This window comes from Adelges cooleyi, unplaced genomic scaffold (assembly GCF_023614345.1).
Source record: "Adelges cooleyi isolate 19-005CV unplaced genomic scaffold, UGA_ACOO_1.1 ACOO_flye_CR_arks_rails_tigmint_CR_PRNA_23, whole genome shotgun sequence".
Taxonomy (NCBI): Eukaryota; Metazoa; Arthropoda; class Insecta; order Hemiptera; family Adelgidae; genus Adelges; species Adelges cooleyi.
In genome coordinates, this window is record NW_026095893.1 from 15,015,591 (window position 1) to 15,043,141 (window position 27,551).

Here is a 27,551-nt window from a genome sequence, read left to right on the forward strand (position 1 = left end):
ACTTATAGCATGTGACATATTATTTTGGTATAGAATTTTATCTCTCAATTCAATGATACCTTTAATATTTAATTTATTTTCAATATTTAAGAAATTGTTGCCAATTTTTTTGGTTAAAATATAAAAGTTTGCAAGGCAGCCTAATTGTATGATTAAAAAATATTATGGGACACAGAATTATTTTTAAGTATTTTGTATGACTAAAAAAAAAAAATGCAGTTAAGCAAAAAAAAACTTTTTCTATTTATAATGTTTAAGTACGGTGTAAGTATTTAAATGTGTAAAGTAAACAAATAACATAATAATTTTAATACATTGTTTATTACGATTTAGCTGTGGGTTGTAAAAACGATTAAAAATTATGTTTTTCGATTTGTTTTAATTTTAATTTTTAAATAATTGATTTAATAAGTTGTAGACCCGCTTAACGCTGCATTCTTATGTTCGTTTCTGGAGGTTAGTTAGCTCTGGCACATAACCGAAAAAAATGTTACCGAAAAAGCGTTACGCTGTTATTTTAAATTATGTGTTGTATTTACAACGATCAAACTAGAACTAAATAATAAATTCAGAATAGTTTCAAGGGCCAAATTATCTATGAATTGTTTCAGGCCAGATATTATGAAAACACTAAAATATTAGCCAGAAACTTGATATGTTTACTAGCCACCTTAGATACTAGCTTGTTGCTGCTTGTTAATATATGTACTATTTCACTATCTATAATTCCACCACTACTTTAAATTTATTCGGTACTTCAACGAGACATGAGAATGCTCTTTCGTGGTTGCAGACTCGGCTGAAAAAGTTTTTTTTTTATTATGAATTCACCATAAATATTAAACAGAAGTTTGCCTGAATCCTAACATCGCCTGTATGATCACTGCACGTATGCATCGATTTCTATTGGTAACTTTCTTAAAGAAGCACGAAACACCGTGCTATTACTGCTATATCTTACGGAACACCCTACAATACCTATATAATATTAACCTAGAGAGCCGCTTAAGTATTTAATGGGTGTGTAGTTAAAACATGTCTATAATTTGAAAAAATTCATACCGCTCCGTTATCAATTGTTATACAATATAATTAGGAACTTGTTTGAGAATTGCATGGTGTTTATTTAACTATAGACCATGATGAATATGTATATTTATAAAAAAATGAATTATCGCATTTTCCCGGTTAGATTAAGAACAACAGCCTGTAAAACTTGTTTGTCCTGAACATGATCACCATACTTAAATAGAAAAAATTATGAAGCCGAGTGACTAGTTTTATATCATGAATATTTCGTAGTGCTTAAAATAATTTATTCGATACCCTTATTTTGCGGTATGCTTTTCTTTGTGTAATTCACAGCTTTTCCGTGTTCATACAGACTGATTGCTGGAATACCAAGCTGTAAAGAAAATACGAAATAACAAAAACAGACCCAGCGGTATTAGCGGCTGTGAGATAACTCATCACAAGCACATATGAAAGACTTTATCAACGACTTGCCCGGGTTCGGAGATCCTACCAACGATAAGCGATTATAACTTTTAATAAACAGCGGCTAAGAACTCGGTTAAAAAAACTCGAAGAATAGACAGCTATGAAATTACACACCGTTTCTAAACACGTGTCCTAAATTTTCATAAAACATGGAAAAACAATAAGTACATCAAGGTAGGTTATATAGCTATTAGGATAACAATTCGTATCGATTATCATGCAGTTAATAGGACATGTAATTTCAAAATAATAAACAAATTTATTTAAATTAGTCTAGTAACGATTTTAAGACTTACAAACTTCTAAAATTACTTTTCGACGAACAAGACTATATAGTTGTATGGTATATGCATTCAATTGTTATAAGTTATAACAATTAAAAGTGTAGGTTCTAATGAAATTAGGTATATTGTTAATGATATAAATCGACGTTATGTAGTGCAAACATAAAATCAACTCTATGGCGGCGTGATTCAGACACAAAAGGACAACCATCAAGGCTAGCTGAAATAACTACAAGGTTACCTCAGACTGCCTTCGCGTAGTGACGACGTGTCTCATCGATCGAGCACTTAGGCTTACTTGCATGCTGGGTCTACGTTCGTGTGCACTCGATCCTAACGCAAAGTGCGACACTCCCAACTCTTCGAGGCTGCTCTTCCGGTTGCACATGGACAGTCCTTGCCTCAGTGAGTTGGATCGTCTCATCAGTATGTCGTCGACCACGCGCAGCGAGTTGGACCGGGCTCGAAGGGCGCTGCCCACGGTAGGGCTGTCGGGCAGAGACAAGCTGTTGGATTTGGTGGTCACTAGCGGGGGTGGTCTTGACATGAACGGAGGGAACGCCAGGGTGGAGCCCCTTCTGGATCCGAACCCAATCTGTCCGGTTTGCGAGCTAAAGCTTATGTTGGACTTGCGACGGCTGTTGTGCCTCTCGAAGGTCTTTTGTGCCGAGAACGGACTAGGCCTGAGTATGTATCTGCGAAACCGAGGCAAATTAATTCCAAAACGTCCAAGACGCTCAGTAGCCGACACAAATGTAAGCAATTTCATTCGTGTACACTCACATGATATCACCCTCTTCGAGCTTTAGATCACAGCTCGGATTGATGATAACGTACGACAGGCTGCTCCGTTTCTCGCTGACGTCTTCGTGATCGACCGATGGTAAGTTCAGGCTGTCCATTCGGGACCGGACTAGATTCACAATCTCGGCACGTTCAATTAGATTATCATGGTTGTCACGTGCGTCGTCGTTCATATTAATTGAAAACTAAAGAACCACGGTAATTAAAAAAAACTTCTTAAGAATTTGTTTTTAAAAAGCTGGCGCACATTAAGAAACCTTTATTTTCGCAAAAGTTCAATTGCTCCACTATTTTTAAACGCTGTTTAATTATTTTAAATATCTCCAGCGGTGTGAGATAATAGTTATCATCGTATTTCAAAAAGCTATCAAGTTTTTTTATATTATTTTTTTAGGGGTTTCATTTATTTTTTAAATATTGATATACATTTGAGAATAAAGTTATAATAATTACTTTTTTTTTATCAAAATGAGAACACATATATATATAATATTTAATAAAATGTATTAAAATATTTTTATATGTAAGCTAAACAAACTTGTAGTAACAACAGCTGGTAAGCGAAAACATAAAACATGATAGAGATAAGATAATTAGACTATATTTTAGTCAACACTTATTAAGCCATAAATTACTCAAAGCGAAATTGAGGTTCATGTATCCTAATTGCAAAAATAAAAACTGTCGACAAATTTGGATAATTTAGCATTTTTTTTTTTTAAACTTGAATAATTTATTAAAAACATAACAAGTAAAATTCTAATTTTCCTAAAGCTTTATTTTAATTTTAAGGAAGAAAAAGGAAATGATTTCCTTGAAAATAGTGACTAGATTCTTCATAAAGGTAAAAGTGATAGAAATATATAAAATTTAACTAAAAAAAATTTAGAAATGCCGTTAAGAAATATTAGATAGCTCAAGACTTAGTCTAATTACTTTTACTTGAATCTTAGAAAACTGTCATTTTCTATCAAATACATATTTTTAATGTTTTATATTAAATATATTTTATTTTTTTATATAAATGGACTTTTGTAATGATTTGATACGTTTTGTCTCAGACCTAGAATTGCATGCATATTTGATATAAATTGTTCGTTTGCGTTTGGGATAAAACAAAGCGAATTTTTCTTACTAAAAACCTCTATTATACTCTTTGTTTTTATGTGCGCCTAGCTACAAATCGGTTAATAGTTTTGTAATATTTAACAATATTTGATATAATATAGCAATGCAGATAATAAAGTTAGTTACGTTGTAAAATATAAAATAATAGATGTATTTAAAATGTTGAAATATCATGCATAGTGATGGAACATGTTGGAAGTATGATTATGTAAATACTCACAACGGAATTTTGATTCCTGTGGCAATTAGGTAGGCAGTTAGTCGGTATAGGCATGTAAGCTTCGTGATCTGATCCCTAATTTGTACACAAGCCGGTTTTATAATAAGATCAGAACCAAGTGTATTTATACAAGCAATATATTAGTCAGTACTTAATGTTAACGTTAGTAGTAGCATACCTCAGAGGTTTTATCGCAGTCTGTACCACATGCATCCTGAAAGTGACAGAAGAATAAATATGGGTGATTAGAAAATCGATAGTCTAATACTGGTATCTCCATTCTATGATAGGGGTAACATGAACTAGACAGCACGTATACACAAGAGGGGTTTAATGAAGAGAAATCACAAAAAAAAAAAACAAATAAAAAAAAAAATAATACCAAAAATATATACTCGTATCTACGACTTATTGTTTTAATCACTCGGTGGTAGTTTGCTTACCGGAGGAGAGTCGATGTTAGACAAGTCTTGAGTCCTGTAAATTCCTAGAGGTATCTCGCAAGTGGTCGAGCATAGTTTCTGATAAAGACGGCCGTACGTCCTTATCCACATATCGTCTTTAGTAATTTTCATCTGGAAATACGAAATCCCGAACGTTAGCACTTGGCATTTTATAAAATATCTTTAACGCATCTCAAGTCTATTGAGTGTTGGCTTTACCGAAGTTAAAAATCCTGAACCAGGAGCTTGGTCGACGCCCAATAACAATCGAACAAAAGTAATGACATAGTCTTTGACGAATGCTTGGTACAACAGAGTGTCCAACATGCTGGCACTAAACACAGAACCTGCGGCGAACGGCAACCGGAACATGTATGATATGTGTGATCCTCGTTCCTTTTCGTGCTAAAGAATAAAACGTAATAGAAACGATATATGTGAGCTTTAATATAACTGTTATAATATTAATAATGAAAATCAGGTTTGGGTTACAGTCATATTGTTATATTTATAATCATTCTTATTTCGTGTAAAGAACATACATACATTTGGAATAAAATAGCAATTATTTACAATAGGTACAACGTATATTTTATTAATGAACAACTCACTTTCTCCATTTTAGACAGGTGTAACGCGTACGTGTCTTGTGCTCTGAATTGCATGAATCGCATGTTGGACGATTGCGATAATTCAGTTATGCTACGTATGTTGGGGAAAAATCTGTGTTCAATAATGAAAAACAAAAAAATACATTAAAAAACCGCGAAATATACGTGACATCAGTGAAATGCAAGAGAACTGGTATTGTTCAAATTACTTAGTCTAACTGATGCGACTCATACCTAATTAGCTATTTCTTACTCAAGTCTTAATCTAATCTAATAGTAATAATAATTGAGAAACGCTTAGGAGATGTAGGTTAATTTTGCCGATTGGAATGTAATTGAAGAGTATAATATGTTGCACTTACTTGAACATGGTTTGAACGGCAACAATTGTATTACAGTCGGCCAAAGTTTCTTCTTCAGCGGAATTCGATAATTCCTTGTTCACCACAACTACATTTTCTGCCAATAAAATACCAGCTCGCAAGAGATCATCCAAACTATATATTATTTATAATATGTGTTAGTTTTCAAGCATAAACAATATTATCAACATTAAAATGATACAATATCCTCTGGCTAATCACGCTTCTTTAACCGTTTTCTTTAAGTTTATGTGTTTCTGTGTATTACACACATCTAAACATTTTTATTCTTAATTTTATTCTTTAGTTTACCTTTATCCTCCACTCTCATTTAACATGTTTTACTATTTCATTTGTCTCCCTTTTTTTTTAACGTGACCAAATAATCTCAATCGATTTAATTTTGTCCTATTTATTTATATCGTGTTAGGCAACAGTAAACTGGGATCACGGGTAACATACGATTAACATAGAGCAGAACTTACAATAAATTACAAATTAAGTAAAAAAATTAGGTAATATAAAACTAAAAAAATAAACTATCGTACCTTAATACAATAGTCAATAGTACAATAATACAATAGTACCTAACTATTGTACCTTAATATTGTAGGTAAAAAAATATATAATCTGTTTGTGACTCCATTAAAGTGTAAATACATTGCCATACGAGTTAATGTTTTGTGAGATTAAGGTATGATTTATTGAATAATAATTAATAATCTATTTTTAAGTGTTTACCAGTCGATGGAACCAAGCATCCAATAGACAAGAGGGAAGTATGATATGGCGTCTAAAAATGCAATATCAGGCCGACGTTCCAACAAAATAATGATCGGGTTCAAAGAAGTTTTCGGATGGAAGTGCGCCCTCAACGGTATTATGAAATTGTAAATACCGTTTGACGCATAATCAGCCGCAAGTATGATGGTTTTGTTTTGCCAATTGTAATCGGTAGCATTTCTATACGAACAGTGTTCGCATACCTGTTACACGATTTGGAATTACAATTTAATGAATAAACAAAACAAAATAAAATAACAAAATACTTAAATACATTTATTAGTTCGCTTAATAACAGAATCAATAATAATTAATTATTATTGCTGCTCGTTTTATACACCGTAAAATTTGTATTGTACAACCATATCGGTTGGATTTATGGAGTCAAAATATTTATTATAGACAGCATTTCAACATGAATTTTTAATAGAAATAAATTATGAAATTTAATTAACGTTTTTTAAAAATTTAAATCGATGAAAAATATAAATCCTCCTAAAAATATCTATTTTTATTAAGAGGGCGTCGCACCGCCTTTTTTTTAGGAGTTAAGTATAGGCAATTTTTCACAAAATCTTAATTTAATGGTTAAACTGTGATGTGTAATTATTAGTTCAATAACTAGCACTCTATTTTGGTAGTTAATTATTGGAATAATGAAAAAAAATGCACCGTCTTGCCCTCCGGAATATTGTTTTATTTTAATTTTATAATGGGTGCTTTTACTCTAAAACCAAAACTAAGCGAGTTATTTTCAGTCTGCTTAAATATGTTTTTACCACTGAAAATCACCGGTGCGACGCCCTCTTAACATAATAACCACGTTTTCTACTTGCTACTAAATTACATTGTTATTTATATTATAGGTAATGCTTTATTTTATGCATTATTCAATTGTAAGAAATGAAAAATGAAAATATTAAAATGCTGTAAAGTTTTATACTCAGTTGATAACGATTTTTGCACTCACTTGAGCTAACTGTAAGCAACATAACGGTTTTTTCTCCTTCAAAAGATAACAAAGTGTTGGGCTGACACCAATGTAAGGAGATACTGGCGGAAATCCTTTGACAATTCTATTTGGTTTCAAAAATTAAAATATTTAATTAAATATAAATGTTTTTCAATTAAAACACAGAAGACTATCAATTAAATGCGAAGAAACACAACACTAAACACTTGCCTGTTCCATTCAGCATGCCAAACAGGCTGGACATAAATGTCTTCTTTGCCGCCCGCTGTAAAGCGGAATCTAAGTATACAACAAACATGCAAAAACAAAGAAATCAACATGCAGTTTCGCCATTTTTTTTTTTTATTGACGAAATTATCAAATCTAATGCATTTCAATGTGATTAAATGTTTTTATTATAAAAACAATATTAAAAAAAAAGTATGTATACTATGTTAAATTTCAGTTTCGAAATAACTTTGTTACATGTTCAGTGTTAAAAGACACTGACAGATTTTTTTTTTTTATCTTTTGAACACGCATTTTGTACTTTAATGAAATATGATAATTAGGTATTATATAAAACAGATAATAGTATATTGCATGCATAGACATTTTATATATATATATAATTTTTTTTAGAGGAGGGTCGAGTGTAATAAAAAAATTACGGTATAACATCAAGTATTTGTTACAAATACTTTATGAGTGTTCAAACACGTATACTCCTTACAAGTTGTTTATGTGAGAAAATTGTTAAACTGTGTATTTTGTTTATAGATAGCATTTCTGTAAATATTTCAACATAATATAATTTGTAACATATTGTTTGATATAAATAGGCTAATACGTTGATTATTGTATACGTTTCATAAAAACGTAATATTTAATTAATTCTATGCCACTGGCCACAGAATAGTAATGGAAAAATCATCATAAATAAACAATCTGTCTTACTAAAAATTAATACATTTTAATTAATTTTTTTAATTATTTACGACATTGTTTTTAATGTATTTTAAAGTGAAATCTATTGGTAACATTAAAAATGACTTATGGCTTAGTGTACTTCGAAATTGCTTATAGCGTTTTTCTTTAATAATATTATGTAAATGTATCATACTAAATAATAGGAATAATTTTGCCAAAACCTTATAATACTCGCACAAAGACATTATTTCAAACTAAGGAGATTAAACTGTAGAACTTTAGAACTTTTCATATTATGTAACCGCAATACACTTAACTAGTTTGTTTCGTGTGTTAGAAGCTGCGAGTGTGTAATACACCTAAATCTAGGCCTATGTAAATCAAGGTCATGTACAACTTTATTCAAATTCTATGAAAGCGTTAAAAAAAAAAGTACACAGCACGCTCCAACAACAATACTGTTATCTTACTCAATAAATATAATAAAACAACCAAACAAAACCGTAACACGTACATAGTACGCGTTTGATCGTTAAACATTAATTTTTTTTACATTTTTGGCAAGATCTTTAATTATAATATATTTTCAGGTATAAAATGTCATAATCCTTACGCTATCTTCTCGCTGGGAGATCTCCAAGGTACTTCGTCTTCGAGTTCGTCTTCGCTCTCGTCGCCGTCTTCCGGATGAGGTACGGATATGTTTAACGAAGAACCCGTCATGGTTTCGGCTACCGGTAAAATGCTCGGCCGGCGACTGCCTATAATCACATTTAGAACAGTGAAAGTCAACGTGGAGTCATTTGAATAAACATTACACGGCGCACCTCTTCTTTGATTTAAAATTTCGGGGCTTAATAAATTCGGATTCATGTCTATGGGTTTGGGAATACTCAAATGATTGCCCACGGCCATCGGTTCGTCCGAGTGTTTGCTTGGCGGCGTGTGCGTTTCTTTAATTGTTTTTTGAACGTCAGTCGGTTTATCTAAAAATGAAATTTGCACGGTCATCGACGCAAAGAGCCGACTTCTACCGATTTGACCAAAACAACACTCACCACAACTACTATTTACACTTTCTAGCTGTTTTGCCGGCATCGCCCCACTGTTGGACAAGACAAACGACGAATTCTCCTCTTTATTTACACTGATATAATAACATATGTCGGATTTCTTCATTATGTGCCTCGGCCCGGGATTCAGCAGTATCGTGTCCTCGTAGAACTCCGGCAGGTCGGCCGGCCGAACGCCAACAAGGGACACGCCGAATCTGCGAGCAGACAAAGGGTTTTGAAAAAAGGCTCGACTAACGTCCGCTGACACTTACTTTCGGTGCGAATGAAAGCTAGCGTAGGTGAAACTCTTTCCTTCGTACTCGCCGAAAAACCGACTATCGCCCAGTAGGATGTGATAGATCTCGTTTCCCGAGCACCTGCCGTACAACCGATGCCATTCTTCGGGAGATGTCTGCCCTTCCCTGGAAGTCATTAAAAAACAAAAAAGGGTTACGAACAAAGTTTGCTTTCTTTAACACGTTAGCTACCATGAGGATCACAGGTATCGCTTACACAGGCTATACTTGTGTACTTGACTTGTTAGGAAAAAACTTCTCTCACGTACCATGAAAGACACGGGTGTCTCACATTGCGACATTTTCAAGGTACCACACGAGTCACCGGTGCTTCAAAGTTCAAATGAGAGACACCCGTGTCTCTCGTGGCATATACGATGAGTTTTATACGGGTCTGGTAGCTAACTTTACGGAAGTATCGCAGCCAATACTCACTGGCCTCTGCTAGTATGCAATAACAATGTGACCAGAGTCGATGCACCTGGACAAGTGCAGTTGTTGGCCAGAAGCGCATACTTGAGCTCGTCCTCACAAACGACAAATTCGGCAAACTTTACGTGCAATTTATTTTCTGGTCGGAAAATTTGCACGTACTGAGGTACCGTCGGGGCGTAATCCTTTACCGCCCAAGACCGCAGTATAGTGTGTTCGTCCTAAGTAATAAACGCATCATACTTATTTCACTCCTTTCGTCTTATTACAAAAATTATATAACACCACGTTACCGCTGCGGCTTTGTCCGCGTAGTTTCTAGCTGCCAGGACAAAACATGCTTTAGCGTCGCTCATCCTGGCCCTGGATAGATCACCGTCCTTCAGGCACGACCCTTGTATGTAGATGACTCTCTGTGCCCAAATGGGCACTTGAAGTATCATCCGCATGGTTGTGTCGAGTTCCATTGGCGAAAGCAATACCACAAAATAGTCCTACGTGGTTTACACAAAAGACATAGTACTATGATGATTTTCTTTTAAACCGCTAAACATATTAAATTGTAAACGCAATATGTGATTGCGTTTTCAAGTTTGTCTGTAGATTTTACATTATGTAACGTGAATCAAAAAAATACTATTGTGTCAGAATCAACAGCCAAATAGTTAAGCAGATGTTTAACTATTACAATCGCTCAAGTATAAAAAAACATATAAAAGTTTCGTGGGTGATCAAATCAATATAATAAATGCGGTTACTGTACTAGACACTACTAACTTGAAGTAAAGGGTGTGCGTAAAATTCATTGAGGAAATCCATTATGGTGTCGGCTTGGAGCGTCGTGCTACACACGACGACATGTTTTTCGGAATGTGCTCTGTGAGATGAATAAGAACCGCCGAGTTTTTGTCTTTCCATCCAAGTGAACGCTAGCTGTTCAAACTGAAGTGGAAACAAAATATTTTTGTTAATATTACTTTTATTCTACGTTTTTTAAGACTCACTTGAGTAGGAAGGACAATAAGTGCTATGCAGATCATAACGACCATGTATAGTTGAGAAGGCCAAATATCCGGCACGAAGTCTCCATAGCCAACTGTAGAAAAAGTGACAACCACATAGTAGGTTGCTTGAAAGAGACTCAAGTGACGGTGTCCAGCTCTTTGGAAATGTTGAATGCCACATACACTAAGAAAATTACACAATATAATAAAACATTTTATATGTTTCCGGTTAGAAATAAAATATGAGCTTTAATATGTAAGGTAACAATGACTGACCTAGTAAACACTAAACAAAGGAGAGTGGCCGACAGAATCATCAACTGCTGGGAAAGAGCTGATTGAGATTTTTGCATAGCGCGATGAAGATCATTCTGGAATGCAAAGTAAAAATATATATTAATAAATATAATATATTTGACGTTAAAAATATGTTATAATATAAGTGTTACTGACAAACATGTTTTCCAGGGACTTTTTCGCTAGCCAACAATTTAGAAACACCGGTATGAAAAGATTAATCAAAGTCGGTTGGAAAAGCTAAAAAATTTAAATCAAATGAAACCAATCAAATTAACCTGCATTCGTTTTTCAATAAGCTTACGGTAAAGATAAACGGAACCGTAGTGATCAACTCCAATATGAAATGGAACGATAGAAGTTGCTGCATTACGTTTCCCTGTGAACAGAAAACCGTGCCATTAATATAATTATTTTTGTAGTAGTCATAATATAATAATCATTGTGTTCATGGAATCTATAGTGTGCCAGAAATCAGTTTAAATAAAACAATTCAAACATCTGAGCCATCAAAGGATATCGTTATAAAATATTATTTTTGTCATGTTCATTATTTTTCAAGTACTCACAAAAGCGTGTATAGAAAGAAGAAGATATCTGTATACATAGTTATACGTTGTTGTTTTTTTTTTTTTACATACGCTTTTCAAACATTTTGTTCTACGTGTAATAATCAATAACGGATATGCCAAGAGTGTAGAGAATATAGGTCACTTACTTACATATTAAAAAATGTTAAAGAAAATAAATTAAAGGCACACATTTTAGTACCTTATAAAACACCTATTTGAAACGCTAACCAGCTGTAGCGCCGGGACTGTATATGAATAATATATATCAGAGGGTTCTATAGTTGGCATTTTAAACGAGTATGTGTAAAACAAAAGCTATAATGTAAGCTAAATACTGTTAGTTCTTTTATAGTATCCATCATAGAATATATTATCTTTTATAGATGAATACAAAACTTGTCCCCGGACCTCCAATATTAATGTTAGTTTAAATATTTGTATTTCATAAGTGCTGATGCCTCAGTTGGACAATAATTGTTAAAACTTTTAATTATATAATCGATACGACAACACAAGAAATATATACATTCCACTATAAACTAACAAATAATTACATTGAATGTATACAGTAAAATATATGTAAAAAGTCGGAGAAATACTCTGAAATTACCTTACCAAATCAACTGAGCGGGACTGGATAAAAACACCTGCGACCTCTTGGTTGCGGCTCAACCTATCCTGAGGTTAGATATAAGAAATCCAAAAAAAAGTACATTTTGAAACTTCGCTCCTCCTCTATTATAATTGGACAATGTGTATACTATTCCACCCATTTTTCCCATAGGTCATCTCCATCTACAGGGTGATTTTTTTTATCATGGGCCACTCAATATCTCACTGGGTTTTATTAATAATTAAATTTTTTTTCCATAGTTTTTTTTATATAATGTGATCTCAATTTTCCACAAATTAATATATTTCTAGTTTCTACCCCACTCGTAAACTAGTTTTTTTGAAAGCAACTCTTGAAACTTAAATGGTAGGTAACGTATATATTTTTTAAACTTTTTAAATTAAGAATATTTCACTAAAAATGTTGACAGGTTGACAACTAGTTTTGGATAATTTTTTTAAAGTTATAAGAGTTTAAAAGTTAAAGCGGGGGGGGGGGAAGTGTGGTTGGGAAGTGTGCGCAGATAAAAATAATACTACACTGCACCTTTCCTCCTGCCCTAAACTTGAAACTTTAATAACTTCAAAAATAGTTATCCAAAACTGGTTATCGACCAGTTAACATTTTTTGTAGAATATTCTTAATTTCAAAAGCTATCCTACCACTTATGTTTATCATTAGTTTTTATAAAGTACTTAAAAGGGAAGTAATATGTTGTACAAGTATTTTTAACTATAAGTAAGAGGCGGATTACACCTCTAAAAGCCCGCTGTAGTTATTAAAACTTTTACGACAGAACTTGCTTACCCTAACGAGCATTTTGACGTTGTTTATAGAAATATCATAGTTTACGCTGTATCTTAAATATATACAATTATTTAACTATTGGTATTTAAGTAGAATGACATTGTTATAAGATAAGTACAAAGTTTGACATTTGTATTTCATTATACATAAAACATAAAATCCACATATCATTTTAATCTTTGGCATTTATAAAAGTGTATATTTTGTACTTTCTACCTAGTTATATACAATTCGTGTGCATTTTTTTTACCTCCTGGTGCATATAATTAATAAAGTATAGTTAGGAGGAAAAGAATATGAACAATAATAAATTGTACGCACAAAAAAACTGTACCACGATTTGACTATTTTCTGTGTACTACAAAAACAAGGTAAATGATTCTGAATTATTTTATAATTTTGTTTATAAAAAAATAATCCTAAAAATACAGATAATGTACAAGAGTTTCACGCTAATTTAACAAAGCCATCTGCAAATTTGTTTGCGTAAGACTGTCAAAACAGCATTAGATATCCTGTATAATATATATATAAATTATTTTTACAAAAACAAATTGAGTATCAATTAAATTACAAATTTTTTACTTTATAATAACCTATTTGTTTTTATTTTAACTTTAGTGTGAGATGATAAATAAAAATACATTGGTTTTATTGAAAATGTGATCATACAAAAATCATGCATTTCACTTAAATGTATAATTAAAAATAGTTAGGCACACATTACCATAATCAATAATTTTTATTGTTTATCAATAATTTACTTATTGAGTTAGTATTACACATGTAATACGGATATTAATAAACGAATAATATCCAATAATTAACTGAATTTTAGTATACACACTTTATAAAGTTAATCATTTTTTAAAATAAAATATATATTATTTTATTGAATTTTATTTTTATGGATTATAATAATAAAACATTTTAATTGTTTTGTTCTGCAATTTAAATAAAAAACATCTAGAGTTAATTTTGCTATTTGCAATTGCAGTATCAGATTGATATCAAAGCTAGTTGAGTAATTCAGTTCAAAGGCACAACAAAAATTAAAAAAACATCATTGCAAATACAATATCTTCTTGAAATTGTATCGAATCTAAAATATTTTTAAATGTAATGTAATTATAATTTTTATTAAATATGCTAAGAATTAATTCGTTGATTCCGGAAAATATTAAAAAATATGACTAGTTTGATGTAGGTATACAAAAAAACATTATTTTTTTCTAATCACTAATGTAGAATCAAATTAATTTCCATAATATTTTTTTATGTTTTTGTCGATGACAAAATAACGATAAAAAATAACGAACGGTTAGCTTTCGCTATATTATTCTCTAAATCTCCATAAAACGTGATTGAAATGCAATATGTTCATTGAAGCTTTTCTGTGAACAACTTTACTTCAATCGACCTTTTGTAAAAAATAATTTACTAGTACAATATTATGTTTAAGATTTAGTTTTGCATAAAATATGTTAGTAAATTATTACAGTTCATATAATTGGTGTTTATCAGTAACTATAAAAGGACAAGTAGTATTATTAATATACACCAATACAATAATGGGATAACAATAATATATAGTGTAAAACAATAATGGGATTTCCTACAAAAATAACGATTATATAAAGTTATATGCATAAGTCAATCTTTAAATATAACAGTTTTATTGGCCTAACCTACTTAGTGTTAGGAATCATATTATAGTAGTTTTAAATTAAAATCATGTACACATTTATTATGTATAACAAAAATTAAAAGCAATATGCCTTCACTAAGATTAAATAATTTTTTCTACCAGCATAATACAATATTATTTTACAGTTGACTTATTATTTGCGACAATGGAATTCTAGTGGTACAATAAAATATATATTATGACTCGTGATATTGTTTTCAAGATTGTTTTTAATTACTATAATATAGTAACCTTAACCACACGTCCAGCTGTGAGTCCTTTGCTTATAAAAGCTTTTTTTTGCATATCGCGTGGGTATAGACGTTCAGAACAATGATTTTTTTTTGTATATATTACATATACACACAGAAAGGCTTTAAAGCACAAAAATATTTTAATCTACTCGTATTGTATGTTGCCTGAGAAATTCAGAACATAAAAATCTCTCTATATATATATATATATAGTGCTAACGTAAAAATGTGTGATAAGTTATACGTCGCCTCGTGTCTATTAGGCTAATCCAACTTTCCACCGTAATGGCTCTCAGAGTAGCGATTTTCTCGACACATTATAGCACAAGTATAGTATAGCTGATGTGAACATCTTATAGTAAAAGTAAAAAAAAAACCATTCCTAGTACAATCATTTACAGTAAATAAATACCTAGTTAAATTAGTAAAGAGTGATTTTTGTTCTGCAGTCAAACAATAAATACAATAAGTCCACTTTTTCCTTAGAGAGCACTTGAATCGGTTGTCAAATTACTAAAATGGGATTTAACAATTTCTAGTTGCGTTCAAAAACATCAATGTGTAACATTACTTCCAGGGATGGACATAACTTGATTTTCATTCATAAACCTGAGTGCTGACTATAATAGTTAAAAATCAAATGTTTATATAATCATGTTGATTTATTAAGATAATTTTATAAATTGGATTGCACGAAGAAAAAAGTGGTTTCAATGGTTATATATTTTATTAGCCCAATTTTAAATAAAGAATTACTTAAACAATATTATTATAAACATTTTTATCAGCTAAATATTTATGGCATATTATTTTAAACAAATTTAGTATACTTCTGTGTTATCAATATTGGCTGTATAGACACTACTAAATTTTAGTCTTTGACAATAAATTAAATTATAATATATTTATTATCTTTTTAGCCATAAAATATTCAAAAGATATTATTATTCTTCAAAACGTTTTATTATATATATTTAATAATAATTCTATGTGCATTGATAACACTTTTATGACTTTTAATGTGAAGGCATCAAATCAATAAATTTAAAAAAATGTAAAATAAAAAAAATTAATAGGTAGTAACAATAATTATTGAAAGTGAAAATTAAAGTCGGGTAATTAGTGTTATTAATAATGGTGCTGGTTTAGTTACCATTATCAACATCCCCTAATTTTGGACCGTCTGTTGATTTTGTGTGCTTTGGTATACCATACAGCTCAGTGACCGCAGCTCTTATCAAATATAGTAAAGTTATATTGTTAAATGATTAGCAAATAAAAAATAAAACACCATTAAAAAGGGATAGTAACAAAAATCTCTGTGAGTGCGATATGCGTTTTTTTTATTAAAAAATTGTTTTTGTTTAATACTAAATATTGACCGATGGTGTAGGGTAAACGTGGTTTCATCGACGACTAAGGGAAAATAAAACTATTTCAGGCATTCCAATATCGGTATTAAAGAAATCCTCTGTCACGTTACACTACAGATTAAAAAATTACAATAAAATGTAAGTTGAAAAAAAATGAAAAATCTATTTTATTATATTGCAAAATGCGATTTCACCTGTGATTTCATGAAATCCCTGTTTTTGTTAATATTTACCAAACCTGAATATATTTTTTATTTAATTGACAAATATCGAAAAATTACACGGAAATAATGACTTCTATGACTGAAACACTTACATTTCTGCTTAGCACGTCAAATAATTGTTGAATATTAAACCCAAATATATCGAAATAATCTGTAATTGAAATTGATATTTTTTTTGTTGTTTCAAGTAATAATTTAAAATAATATTTTCCTTAAATATATTTTTTTATTCAAATTACCTGATATTTCAGATAAAAATGTATTTTATTTTATTAGACATATGAAATTATTATTTAGATACTTGTTTAAATAAAAAAAAATAGTATTTATTGTTTGAGGTTTTATTTAAATAGTGCCCCGGTTTGTCACCATTTCTATATTATATTACAAACTACACAATTTACTATAATGTTTTCATTTTTTATGTTATGTTATGAATAATGGGGAACGCTAGTCAAATACTCTTTTTCCATTAATAATTAAAATCACCATTTTTTTTTTTGTATTTACTCCATATATCTACATTCTATATGTTTTAGTTTAAATAGAATATGAATACTACTGAACACTTGTTCACTGTTTTATGGGCAAAAAAAATACTATATTGTTACTTTAGTTCTTATTATTTTTAAATCGACAAAAACCTCATCATAGGAGAAGGCAGTAAAAAATTTAATTAGAGCGTTAAAACTAAACAAATAATTATTATATAATTTTTTTTTTGACATGAGTATGTCTTTTGGCTGGGGGTTAATAAGAAAATATGTGCGTGTGGCACGAGCTAGCTGTTGTTTTTTTAATGAAAGATCTGATCAATAATTATTAGATAAGTGATAAGATATTAAAGATAAGAGATTAGGTACTCTAGCGCTTGTTTTGTAAATGAAACAGCCGATAAATAATTTGAATGTACTGTATAAGGATATATATATAAGGATGTAATGATATATTAGGATATAATATAAGGATAGTCAAATGATTTTGTTAGGTAGGAACTTACTTATTGGCCTTACATAAATGTTGCCGGTAAATCGATTCAGGCCAGATATTACAAAACTACTAAAAAACGTTTGGCCAGAACATATAATTAACATTATTACAATTACATTATTAACATTGACTATACTATCATCATATATCGCAAGGAGATTATTGATCGAAAATAATCATACAATTATCAGGACATATTCATGTATTGATGTATTTACATGAAGTGTGGATACTGTTAATTTTTTATAGTTTAGCTTAGAATGTATTACTTTGAAAAATGTAAAAATAATGTTTTATATCATATTTTAATGAATACTTAATAATTATGACAACGTGTTTTTTAGTCAAACATTTAGTTATTATTATTAATACTTAGTTAGGCCGATCAGCAACATAAATTCAGTTCGCTTTTTGTCGTAATTCTTAAAGAGCTGTCCCACCCACGCAAAGTGTTTTGTTGTGTGCCTATCAACCGCAGTCAAATTAAACATAAAAAAAGACCCCCCTCCCAGGAGCTTTATTTCAAAATTCGTGTTTGTATTATGCGTTTGACAGCCATATTGTTTGATCGTGTTGCGTTGAATTCCCATTCTTGTAAATAAACACTTCATATTTCGAATATCCCTGAACTTTTTTTTCTTTCAATAACAACCGACGCTTGCGGAACGTCTTCGCTTTTATACTATTTACTAAGAATTTAAGAATTTCCGTCGAACTCCTTTTAACTTGAAATAGTGTAAATAGCGGAATAACACTATACGTCTCGATAACCACAATATCGGTTCTAAATAATTAGTGGTTTCACAATCTTAATATATATTTAATTTTGTTTATTAATCAAAAAAGCTTCGGGCTAGTACCTTATCGTATACGTGTTTAAATTCATATCTGACTTAACAATAGAAGTAGGTATTAACCTTACCCATCTGGTCGTAATGCGAGTGTATACTTAAAGTTTAATCGAATAAATAAAATAGGTTTTCAATTTGTTCTATTTTTTTGTTCTTTGTTTACCTTATACCCAATATACGTGAGAAGCAGCGACTCGCAGAGAGCGAACACGGCTAATCCACACTCGAGTATCCATAACTCGAAAGGCCTCTTCACCCATTGAATGGCGTCCCAATTGATGATTGGTCTTGCTTGGAAAGCCTCGTCCGTTAGATTTCGGCTTAGTAGGAATTCGGTTTTGTTCCCCACTTGGCACCCATAACTGTTTACAAAATACCATTCAGATTCATACAATATTATGTAATATAATAAAAAAAGACATTTTCTATTAACAACATGTTTTTTTCCTGTACTCGTTAAAACAAAACATTTTATCATGGTACAATTTAGTACACTTTAGTTATCAACATACTATTGCATATTCACGTTTTAATGAACAGATCAACGCAAAAATAATTAACAATTTTTATAATTGAACTTTTTCAAGTAATACACATTTAAAAAAAAAAAAAATATTTTATTAAATCATTATTTTTTGACTCAATTACTTTAAAAAAAAAATTCATGTTAATATAATATACACACACACACACATTATCTTATAGTAAGTTTAAATAAAACATGAATATTGTTAGGAGCTATCGATTTAGTATGTATAGGAACTTTATGCAGCTGCCTTTTATGATATTAACTTCTCGTTTTTGATTGAAATTCGAGATGTGCTTTAGCATTTACTTTATTGTTAGATGTTCGGTAATTTTATGTAAAATATCCAAACTCGTGTTAGGCGTTGTATAAATGAGTTATAAAGCGTCGAAAATTTGAATATATATTAAATTCCGCTTTGGCAAAGCACGTTGAACAACGGCGTTTAATGATCAATATTTCACTCAATGTCATGTAGTAAAAAAAAACATTGTTTACACATTACACCACTACGGTTTTACACGATATATATTGACCATTTGATGAGTAATGGACTGCTATGATTGATGCTCTTTCATTGGCAACAGCACAATATTAAATTTGCTTTCACAGTTTTATCATAATTAAAGTCTAAGAGGAATTGCTTACCACGTCGCGAAAGTAGGATCTTGATCGAGCACGACTCGGATAATATATAGTAAACATGTTAATAGTTTAAAAAATAAATTGACGATACGAATACGAAGACCTGAAAAAAAAATAATTATTTTATTATTAAATGTTTTCATGTGGACATAATCAGTAACAGTAATACCCCTGGATGCAGGGATTTATAAGCAAATTGAATTTGACACAGAAAAAAAGTTAAACCATTAAATTGTATATTATTCTATCAAAAACCCATCTTTATAATCGAAAGTATTAGTACATAATAATCGGTGTAGTCCGTCTGTGTAACCGGAATCCAAAACTATTTTAGTGTTGAGCCAGAAAGATATTAAAACATATAGTTCTATTTTACTGGAAATAAAAAACTACAAAATATTATACTTAAAATGGTTAATCTTCCATTTTAATAAAGACTGTTTTTTTCTTTTCGTATGTTTGAAATAAAAAACTATTGTAGTTACCTGTTTTCTGGGTACTTATTATTAAATCAATTATCGTCACAAAAATACTGACAGCAATATAGTGATAAACATTAAACGTATAATAATACAAATATGTATATGTTGTAGACAACAAAGCTTTTTGTTCTGTATTCTGCTGTCAACATAGTCACACTGGTATTAATATAATAGTATCACAATTAATATAATACTATTACAGAGTGTGCTATTCAAATTATTTTCTTTAGGCCTTTTACGCGATCGTGGTTCTATAAGCGGTTGGAATTAATTGATTTTATATAACTCTGTTTCTGCGACATAAGATATAATATTTTAAAGTGCCACGTACTTGAGCGTTGATTTTTAATAAAATATATTTGTAAGCGTTCTTTAAATGTGTTCTCGTTCACGTAATATTCCACTCGTACCCTGGAAAAATAAAATAAAATGGAATTTTTATTACCATTTTTCAAAGGTTACACAAACATTTTTTTATGTATTTAGGTACAAACAATTTAATTTTAAAAACTACTTACAAATCGTACGTCACAAGTAAATAATATAATGTTAAGTTTCAGTGTTTATGATATTTTAAAGATACATTAATATTTTAAAGTAAAAGAAAAAAACTTTCGCCTTACACCTATCAAAACTTTTTTTTGTACTCAGAAATGAGAGGAGAAGACTTGATATTTTCAGCTTTCTGTGTGTAATTATAATAAATAGTAATATTCAATGAATATGTTTAAAACTTAATTTGTATTAACTAGTTTAAATATTTCCCAGAGGAGTGATACAAAAATATCGGTTGTTAAATATTTCAAGATTATAAATCATATGTCTTAATTTACAATTACAGCCTTTAAAACGAAGCAAAATATTGTGTCTAAAAGTCATGTTCATAACAACCACTAGTATTCAGCTAATGACAGTATTTGTAACCTATTTTATAAGTAACTAATTATCATTGAAAAATTAGTACACGAGGATAGAGATCTACAAAGAATTTTCCGAAGTTAAATTAAAGGTTTCGATTTGGTTTATATTTTCAGTATGAAAAAATGTATTTCTGCTATGTATCGTATGTTTGAAAGTAATTTTGGTTAAAAAAAAAAGAATTGTCAGCAACTTAAATGAATCTAGTTTTTCTGTATTACAAGAAGAAGTAAATATCAGTTAGAGTAAAAATACAAACATAATATAATAATTTAAAAGTCATGCTGAACGTGAGAAATACAGTTGAACCAAACCAAAATATGTGTCATGTTTTCATTAATGAAACATAATTCGATTTTATCGTTTCCGACTAGCTTGTAAAATATGGCAATTTAGACATAAAAATTTCGCCCCGTATAGCATATTATGAAAACAGTTTTATGTAGACAAAATAAAACAAAACAAATATATTATTTTATCATTTTGTAAACTACAAAATAACTATACCGTATTTTTATATAAGGTACCTCAGAAATGTGGTTAAGTCAATTTTTCACAAAAAATTTTTTTCCGTAGATTTAAAGTTCAATTGGCAAAATAATTAGTAAAATTCACTTAAGCCGTTTCAACCCGGAACCAAAGAAATATTCATATTTATCATCACATTTTTCTTATAAATATAAAGTACAATAAATACAATGAAAAGTACATGGTTGATCGAACTTGATTGAATTTATAGTTCGTCTGCTAGCCTAATTTTTATAAATAGAATTTCCCATAAGTAGATTTTATGATAAATTTCCGCAATTGAAAAATGTTTAATTTAAATATTTCACTATATATTATACATTTTAATAAATGTATGTTTATACCTATTTGGCAATTGATAAATAATATTAATCGAATTTTGTATGGTCACTATTAAGGGCACAAAACATAAGTACAATGAGAACGAGAATATTTAATTCTATGGTTAATTAAATAAAGACTAATATAATTTCACACTTGTAATGACGTTTAACTCTTGGACTATGGGTAACAATTTACAAGGCATTACATTGGATTACATTACGTTACATTGGAAGCATATCTATTGTTTGTGCTTAAGTACTTGCTCATCAGCAAGAATTACAAAAACAATGAAAGAAAAAACACTATAAAAGGATAAGTAATATGGGTATTACTACAACAAACGACTGCAATAATTATAATGTAATGTAAACCGTTATTAATTACTTGTATTTAATGATGCATAATGTATTAAAAAAAAATATTTTACTCTAAATTAAAGTCCAAATCAAGTTACGAGTAACGACCTAGATTAATGTGCTTGTTTATTCATTTAATAATATTAAAAATTTAGAATATGAAGTTGTGTGCAATCTGTTGCAGTAGCTGCTTGTATAATATAGGATACGATAACAACTAAAATAAATTGTTTCTGTAGTGTGAGTTCGTTATTATTAACGTAAAGCCATTAGGTACTGGTGGCAGACTGCCGCGCTTGATAAAATCTCATTTTTGCTTTCTTTTCTATCCCAAAACCTCTGTATATTATGTGTGGCTGAGTCGGTGGTACTCGGCGAGCGTTACGCTTGTGAGTATTAAGTGCTCTGTGAACAACAATTCTCCAGGGAAAAAGCCAAGAAAACAGAAAATATATACCTATTGACACACCTAAAGTCTCTTGAGGCTTATTTTAAACCCAGGCGCAATGGAACAAAACAATGTTTCCAAATAGTAAAATAAATCACAAAACAAAAACCAGAAATATTTCAAAGATTTTTACATTTAGATAATATAGTAAAAACGTTTAAACCCGTTTGTGATAAAACAAAATAATATTATGATATTTCGCCATTTATTATCTATTTAAAATTAGTTGAGGAGGGCTGAGGAAGGGATGCACAAAGATTTGCTATCTTATTCAAAGGACGAACAAGTTATTAGTGTAATATGATCGCTTAGACGCCACAATGCATTTCATATTTCCCTCGCACATCCACACCCTGTCGGATTCACACATACAATTTATCAAACGATTTACTACTCAAACACATTTGTTCGAAGACGGGACTCGAGTTAACGTAATGAATTCAGTTTGTGCGTACATAATAAGAAAACAATCGTTAGCGATGGGGGATGAAATATAAGTAAGCAGTTTAATGTACAGTGTTTTGAGCTTAACGAATTCCGTATACAAGAAATATGCTTATGAAAACGTCACGTAGTCCGAACTAGGAGCGCTTGGTGAGCAAACACCTCAAACATTTGAACAGCCTTTCATTTGATTATTCGGGTTAAAAAAATGAGCACACAACTTCAAATTGTACCAGCGATAAATATTCACACTACATTGGAGTTTTGTACCGAATAATATTATTAATTTAATTTGATTGATGTTTTTTTTTTTTAAAAAGATTTAATGCGCAAGATGACATTTTCAGAAGAAAAAAAAAGTATTCCTAATGTTAAATATTTCAAATCCTGTTACAATTACAATTGATACAATTTTGTTGTAATGGGGTATTTTCATAATTTCTTCATTAATAATAATGCAGAACAGTCAAGCAACATCAAAACATACGTCATAAAACGTTGACAATTATTTTTTATCATAATTAATTTTCCTAATTTCGAGCCAAATTTATTACTAAGAATTAGCATACAACTAAAATATAGTTACAGATTGGTTAGCTTAGATTAGATTAGGTATACTTAGAATATATTTGTATTTTATGAATGTAGTATAAAATCAAAAAACAGCACATATTTGTAATAAAAACAATTTTAGTTTGATTACATCGGTATAGTATTACGCGGGGATGGTACTGCTATTAAGTATAAAAAAATCTATGATAATATTATATTCATTCTTGTGTACATATATAGTTTCATACATTTAGCAACTCTAACATCCTCACACATAATATATTATAGTATAGAAATAATTTGAACCATATAATATGGTTTAATGGTTAATTTTATATGAAAACGATTAGGTTTTTAATCTATCGTTAGAATCCCTAAAAAAAGTCAAAATCTCACAAAGCATTTAGCAACAATTAAATTATATAATGTTTATCGTCATTTTAGTACGTTTTATTTTATTTAAAAGTCACTATAAAGCGTGAAAAAAAATTATTAAATACAATCTTGGTAATTCTTAATGGCCAAATATTGTGTATATTAAAAACAGTATGAAGATAGTATCATGGGATGACTAATCTATAATAATAATTTTATAACAGTAGTTACCATCGAAAATTAAAAAATGACTCTCTCAGAACAGCCACGTTTTAGTTTTCGGGTGTAAGATTATAATCTCTTTTCGCTTTTCTGTCGATGATCTTTTTTCTTTAGAAACATGTATATAGTATATACTTATTTATTAAATAATACAAAGTTGTAAGGTTTTCGATTTTTTAAATGATGCTATCTTCTGTGTAAAGTTTATTTGATTAATAAGTCCACTACAGTCATAATGAAGAGATCCGGCTTTTTATATAAACACACTTTCATAATAACGGCCATGCCGCTGTAAATACATTTTTATCAATAACAACATTAACAGCTTCTGGAACTGGCTTAGGTATTTTAGGGTTTGGGCCATTGAAACTCGTAGTCAAACAATAATTAGGAAAAATAGGTTTTTATATATTTGCTTGATGTATCGATTGAAGTAGATTTTTAAATTTCTTTTTATGTTACTGTCAATTGTAAAAATCATTAAATTTTTTTAAAAAATTGCATTTTTTCACAGAAATATTTAATTGTGCTACGTTCAATACTTTGTAAATGCTTTGAAGAACCCTAATATTTTTTAAAAACTCAGTCAGATTATTTTTAAGAACATTTTGTTTGAAGTAGAAACATATGTTGTTATACAAAAATAGAGCCTGTATACGTTATATAAGTTGAAAACAAAATTAAACATCAAAATAAACCCTCTTTTATGTTAATATAATTTTTTTTTTTACGAATGTTTGCTTTATGTTAAATTTTAGTCAAAAATTGTCTTTACAATGCACCTTAATAAATGCTAGGCTAGAGGCCCCTTAATGAGTAATATGTAAAATTATTATTCAATTTATTAATAATGGGTATTATTAAAAAATTGAACGTGCGGTAAACTTCAAGCATTTTATTTATAAAATTTGATCATTAAGGGAATATCACGTTTTTTAAATAAATTCTAATTGTAAGTTAAAAAGTGATGAATTAAAAGATATGAGTCAACCCTTATTCAACTCATTCACGTCAACCAGCGATGATGTGAATGTTGTAAATACATATTAAGTACAAGTATTATAAGTTTTTTAATTGTTAGACATGAGATAATTATTAGGGTTGGGAGATATTGAAAAAAAAAGTTACAGGGAGATAAAAATTGGTTAGATCCAATCGAAATTCTTTAAAAAATCCGTGTTATCCGTTGTTTGATGTTGGATCGAGTTCGAATATTTAGGTATTGCGTTTCTGAGTGTGGATTTTTAGGGTTTTATACTTAAGCGAGTTTCTCTGGCACTTCGTGAATGGATCGTTGAATGGAAAACGAATTTTTGTTTTGTTATAAAATCATATACGATTTGTACACCATCGGCATAAGTGTTTGCTCGCGTGCGAGATAAGATATATATTGATATACGTTTGTATGAGTACCTCCTACACATATTACAAAATGTAAACACAGTTATACATCCATACACGAGGTTTCATATAACATCTAGTCGTGTTCCGTTAAAAATGATACATATTAATTGTATACATTTTTTTTTTTAATTCAAGTTTTTCCATTTCAAACTCAGCAAGAGAAGAGATAATTAGTAATCTTTGTAAACTCGAGATATCAATTAAGTGTTTTAATGAGTTTTGAAATTAGTAATTTTGCCAATATAGTTTGTCATAAATTCGGTATTCAGTTTTACTAAAAAAATTAAACAATATTAAATGAGTTTTGTATAAAAGTTATTGCTGTCGTTATACTGGGAATAGGATTGGTAGCACATAATTGTTGTTAGGAATTGAAATACAAGTTTTGCAAATTCAATAAAAAGTCAATGAAAGTCTTCTCCTGTTTTTCAAATAACTAATGGATTATTCAAGTCTCGTTATAATATTGTTATTATTATTTTATAATATTCGGTAGTATGTTTATAAAAGTTTGTCGAGCATTATGCATGAACAATGCAAATTACAGCATTATACGCTTAGTGTAACCGTTATAAAATATAATATTTATATTCAATTAAAAGCCATCCATTTGCCGTTATATCAGACTTCTATAACTATTATTCGAGTAACCAGTAGGGTTCCGAGGCTTTTCGGTGAGAAGTTTCTTGATCAGAGTTGTTTGAAGTAAGACTTCTTTTACAGAGAGTACGAAAAAAAAAGATTATCGGCTGTGACAGTTTTTAGTTGAACATGCGCGTTGTCTTATATGTGTTACATGGTTTGCATGGTATGTTTTTATAAATCTTATTATCTTTTATTACAAATAGAGCAAGCGAGTCCGAACTGGTAATCTGGTATTAATTCAGTAATTCGTTGGAAATTTTGTTCCCAGGATTTTCTTTTTTGCTGGTTGATTTCTTCTCTATGTCGCTCTCAATATTTTTTATTGTATTATTATTATTAAAAAATTAACCTTTGGCTTGAATCACTTAATTGTGTGATGGCCATTCTGCAATTTTTTTTTTTTTTGCAGGGCTCTGTGTTATGTAACTCATATTAAATTTAAATAATTAGTAAATATGTTTTTGTGAGTTATATGAACAAAAAACGAACTAATTAGTTTGACGTTTAGCATTAGAATAAATTCATAGTGATAATGAAGCTACTTTAATACAAATATCTTTAGTTTATCGTTAATTGACAGTAACTATATATTTTGTATTGCCATAGAAATGTTTTAGTAATCACTCATATTGAAATAATTAATAAAAGAAGTACACCTATGCGCTGATGATAAAAAATAATCGATATTGAAGCCGCCACACCGATAATAGGTTAAATCAGACAAAAGAACCTAGTTATTTTTTCCGCTCCCCGGAATAACATTAAATCATAAATATGTTATAGTATTACGGTCCGTATAACCACCATGATTTTTTTTTATGATGTACACTTATAAGTTTTATGTTTTGGTAGTTTTATAATATCTGGCCTAAATATCAAGTTTCACTTCATCCGCAGGTACTCGTAACACTATTTTTTTTACGACGTAGAGTTTTCAGCCACGATTTTAATCTTTGAAGGTAATGGCTTGGGATCATATGTTCGCTACATCCGACGCAAAAAAAACTTGCCCCCTCTGGGGCACGGTGTTATAAGACAATGATAATAATTTAAAAACAAAATAATATAAAGTTTTAACAGAAAAAAAACATCTTGATTTTGCGAAAATATACATTTTCGCTTTTAAATAAGACTTTCTAATCTACTAACACCTCATATAATCAATTCTGCCCAGCCAATGGCTCATGTACATGATGATGATGATGATAAT

At 30.0% G+C, this 27,551-nt stretch overlaps 1 protein-coding gene across 12 annotated transcripts in view; it reads right to left on the reverse strand.

Moving 5' to 3' along the window:
* LOC126835212 (potassium channel subfamily T member 2) overlaps nt 1–27,551 on the reverse strand; it is a 163,029-nt gene that overhangs the window by 5,948 nt on the left and 129,530 nt on the right. For 6 of the 12 annotated variants that reach the window (XM_050567610.1, XM_050567611.1, XM_050567608.1 and 3 more), the window contains 24 exons: nt 20,457–20,536; nt 19,647–19,746; nt 18,636–18,834; nt 11,406–11,480; nt 11,258–11,341; nt 11,081–11,175; nt 10,805–10,988; nt 10,578–10,742; nt 10,094–10,294; nt 9,804–10,021; nt 9,345–9,494; nt 8,845–9,287; nt 8,631–8,778; nt 7,319–7,387; nt 7,106–7,211; nt 6,094–6,338; nt 5,353–5,487; nt 4,991–5,102; nt 4,599–4,784; nt 4,380–4,511; nt 4,115–4,150; nt 3,937–4,011; nt 2,568–2,773; nt 2,026–2,479 (listed from right to left, as the gene is read on the reverse strand). In XM_050567610.1, the coding sequence (XP_050423567.1) occupies nt 2,026–2,479; nt 2,568–2,773; nt 3,937–4,011; nt 4,115–4,150; nt 4,380–4,511; nt 4,599–4,784; nt 4,991–5,102; nt 5,353–5,487; nt 6,094–6,338; nt 7,106–7,211; nt 7,319–7,387; nt 8,631–8,778; nt 8,845–9,287; nt 9,345–9,494; nt 9,804–10,021; nt 10,094–10,294; nt 10,578–10,742; nt 10,805–10,988; nt 11,081–11,175; nt 11,258–11,341; nt 11,406–11,480; nt 18,636–18,834; nt 19,647–19,746; nt 20,457–20,536 (3,898 nt within the window). The remainder of the gene's footprint in view (nt 1–2,025; nt 2,480–2,567; nt 2,774–3,936; nt 4,012–4,114; nt 4,151–4,379; nt 4,512–4,598; nt 4,785–4,990; nt 5,103–5,352; nt 5,488–6,093; nt 6,339–7,105; nt 7,212–7,318; nt 7,388–8,630; nt 8,779–8,844; nt 9,288–9,344; nt 9,495–9,803; nt 10,022–10,093; nt 10,295–10,577; nt 10,743–10,804; nt 10,989–11,080; nt 11,176–11,257; nt 11,342–11,405; nt 11,481–18,635; nt 18,835–19,646; nt 19,747–20,456; nt 20,537–27,551) is intronic. The other 6 variants (XM_050567618.1, XM_050567619.1, XM_050567615.1 and 3 more) reach the window with 5 other exon arrangements.